Source organism: Bison bison, unplaced genomic scaffold (genome assembly GCF_000754665.1).
Source record: "Bison bison bison isolate TAMUID 2011002044 unplaced genomic scaffold, Bison_UMD1.0 scf7180017864158, whole genome shotgun sequence".
Classification (NCBI taxonomy): Eukaryota; Metazoa; Chordata; class Mammalia; order Artiodactyla; family Bovidae; genus Bison; species Bison bison.
The window spans coordinates 2,145,805-2,149,131 of record NW_011494730.1 but is presented as its reverse complement, the minus strand read 5'-3'; the positions used below and the strand labels follow the sequence as shown (position 1 = coordinate 2,149,131).

Below are 3,327 nucleotides of genomic sequence, written 5' to 3'. Positions count from 1 at the left end.
CTGATTTAAGGAGACCTTTGCTCCTTCAACCTTGGTGAGCTTTATTGACTCCTTTCATCAACTTTTCGGCCCCTGCACAGGCTGCACTTGATCTAGCCAGGTAAGGACTGACGTGACTTAGCAGCAGCAGCAGCAAGAGGACCCCCAGCACTCCTGGGGGGTCATGCTCCTTGCTCTGGGTCAAGTCTAGCCTTTATCCCCAGTTGCAGTTTTTAAGCCCATGGGTTGTCTGCAAAGAGAATAAAGCTTAGTGAATAAGCAGTTGTGTGTCTCAGGGGAAAGTTCATGGACTTCTAGTCATAACATTTGACTTTGAACCCAAGTTCCACTGGGACTCTGGGAGAGCAACTGCAGCTCCTCTCCAAAGTGGGTTAATAATATCGAGCCGGTGGGATGGCTGTGAGGTGGGATGAGCTCCCGGCTTCAGACGAGGTTAACCGGCTGTAAAAGGCCGCATAAATGTTAATCACTGGTATTAGGAAGTGCTCTATAAATGCTTGTGGGAAACGAGACAGAGGAGCCCCTCCCTGGCTGCATATTAACCTTCCCTATCCCAGGCTCAAGGCCTGTCTGCAGCCCCTGCCGGGTCAGGCTTTTATTTCCCCGAAGCCCAGGCCCATGGAGGGTGGACTGGGAGGCTGTGCCTGGTCCCATGCCAGCTGGAGAATTTCATGCTGCAACCTGCATTCCTTGTCTCCACCTGGGCAGCGGTGCCGTACCGAGAGGAACGGAGGGTGGGTGGATGGGTAGGCCCTCCCACCCCCACATGTCTCACCACCACTCAGATACGTCCTGCCAGAAGCAGGGAGCAGGAGGAGGGGCAGTGCAATCCTGGGCTGAATCAAGATTGCCCCTTTCCATAGATGTGAGCTGCTGAGGGTCTCACCACCAGGCTTCCAGAGAAATGGGTAGGAGAGAGGCCTAGGGACAAGAGGATGGGGACATTTAGGCAACGGTGTGGGAGGCAGGGGCAGGAAAAATGTCATTTGGTGCTAACCTGGGCCCAAGCATGAACATACCAGGCTCCGGTGCCTGCTCAGGCAGTTTCACCCGTATACCTGTCAGCACGGCAAGCCAGACCCCGCCATACCCACTGAGCTGCAGGGAAGGCGTGGGCCAGCGGAGAAGAGCCACAGGTGTTTGCCCTGAACGCATGCCCGGGAAGTCCGCCCACCTGTCTGCCTGCCCACCCAGTCACTCCCGTTTGGCTCACTAGTTCGGAAAGCCCCACCCAGCAGGGGAGTGAGAAACAAAAGCTGCCTCCCGGAGGTCCCCAGGCAGACGGGCAGACACGCCAGCCCAGGGCCAGGAGAGCAGCTGCTAGAACCAAGCAAGGTGAGGACCAAATCGGGCAGGAGACTGAGCTGGGAGGCAGAGATCAGGTGGGCTGAGGATCCCAGGGGACCGAGGGTGGTGGGTTGGGCTTTGGGAGATGTAGGGGCAGACAGGATCTCTGGAGAAACTCCAGGGAAGCCTGAAGGAAGGGGAAGGACTGTCCTGCCAGACCAGAGGGAAGACAGGAGACTGGAGATGAGATAAAGTAAGAGGTGGGATGAGGAAGTTTCACTGGGTTGAGCACACACAGAACACACAAATGTCTACTGTGTGTTCCCTGGTCCAGGCTCGGTACTGAGTCCTAGGGAATCAGAGATGAATGAGATATAGAGGCTGCCCTCCAGCAGCTGCCAGTCTGGCATGCAAAACAGGTAAACAGACCATTTACGTACCCGTGAGGCACTCTGCCAGGACAGATGGAGGAGGGTGCTCAGAAAATGTCCCAAAGGCACCAGGTCTGAAGATGGCTGATTCCTGAGTCGGGGCAGGGCAGGGGCCAGAGGCAGAGTAGGACAAGATGGCACTCCAGCTAAGGGGTGTGGAGGATGGAGCACGCAGGACATGGCCTGAATGACACAATGGCCCACATGGGCAGCAAACAGCCAGCAAGCGGACGGAGAAGGAAGGTGTCTCTGAAAGTAAAGGTAGATAGATGGCGGGGGGAGGACCATGCCAGAATCTTGCCTCTGTCCCTTCCCCAATGCCTCCCAAAGGCTGGAATGGTTAGAATTCCAGAGAACCCACTGGGGTGAGGACAGTCAGCCCTCAGGCCCAGCGCCGAAACAGGAGGTGGCAGGATGATACCAAGCCACCGTGATTCCAAAGAGCCTATTTGCTTTGTAAGGGAATGTCGGGTGGGGGATGTCCTGGAGCCAGAAAGAAGATGAGGGTAGATATTATCTGAGGTCTGCACAGGGCCTGGCTCAAGCCGGTGCTCACTTGGAGAAAGTTGAAGAGTAAAGATACATTTCCCTCAGACTTCCCCAGTGGTCCAGAGGTTAAGACCCCAGGCTTCCACTGCAGGGGGCATGGGTTCAGTCCCTGACTGGAGAAGTTCTGCATGCTGTATGGTGTGACAAAAAAAAGAAAAAAAACAGATACACATCCCTCCCCTCCTGCCCGGTCCAGCCCGGCAGCCCGGCAGCTGGCCAAACAGTGGATCATCCAATCCACACTTTTTTACTGTTTCTTTAGAAGTTAGGCGACATGTAGACACGTAGAGCTGAAGGCTGGAGTCAGCAAGGTTGGTAGGCACATCATTACAGGATGATTACCCTTCATGTGCACCTATTACTCTATAGAATGAAATATGTCCTGACTTTGGAACTGGAAGATGGAAGCTCAAGACCAGCTCTACCACTTCCAGCCATCCGCCTTGGGCGGGTGCCTCTCGGGGCTTTAGCTCCCTCCCTCTGAATCTAGGACAATGGCAATCCCTACCCCACCAAGTCATGGCCAGTGTGGACATGATAACACGATGGTTGTGAAATCATGTGCCCATCACGCCCTTAATGAAAGTGCCCATTTCCAGGTTCTTCCAGCCCTGTGACGCCAGGGGCCAAGATCGTCCACTCAGGGAAGCCAGGCAGGGGTCAGCATGAATTGGGCGTTCCTGAGGGACGTGCTGAGCGGGGTCAACAAGTACTCCACGGCGCTGGGCCGCATCTGGCTGTCCGTGGTCTTCATCTTCCGCGTGCTGGTCTACGTGGTGGCGGCCGAGGAGGTGTGGGACGACGAGCAGAAGGACTTCATCTGCAACACCAAGCAGCCGGGCTGCCCCAACGTCTGCTATGACCAGTTCTTCCCCGTGTCTCATGTGCGCCTCTGGGCCCTGCAGCTCATCCTGGTCACGTGCCCCTCGCTCCTCGTGGTCATGCACGTGGCCTACCGCCAGGAGCGGGAGCGGAAGCACCGCCGGAAGCACGGGCCCCACGCGCCGTCCCTGTATGACAACCCGGACAAGAAGCGGGGCGGGCTCTGGTGGACCTACCT

At 56.3% G+C, this 3,327-nt stretch overlaps 1 protein-coding gene across 1 annotated transcript in view; it reads left to right on the top strand.

The window, feature by feature from the left end:
* Window positions 1–2,932: 2,932 nt before the first annotated feature.
* The window catches only part of GJB4 (gap junction protein, beta 4, 30.3kDa), a 982-nt gene continuing 587 nt past the window's right edge, over window positions 2,933–3,327 (top strand). Inside the window, exon 1 of the mRNA XM_010841250.1 lies at window positions 2,933–3,324. Coding sequence (XP_010839552.1) covers window positions 2,933–3,324 — 392 coding nt within the window. The remainder of the gene's footprint in view (window positions 3,325–3,327) is intronic.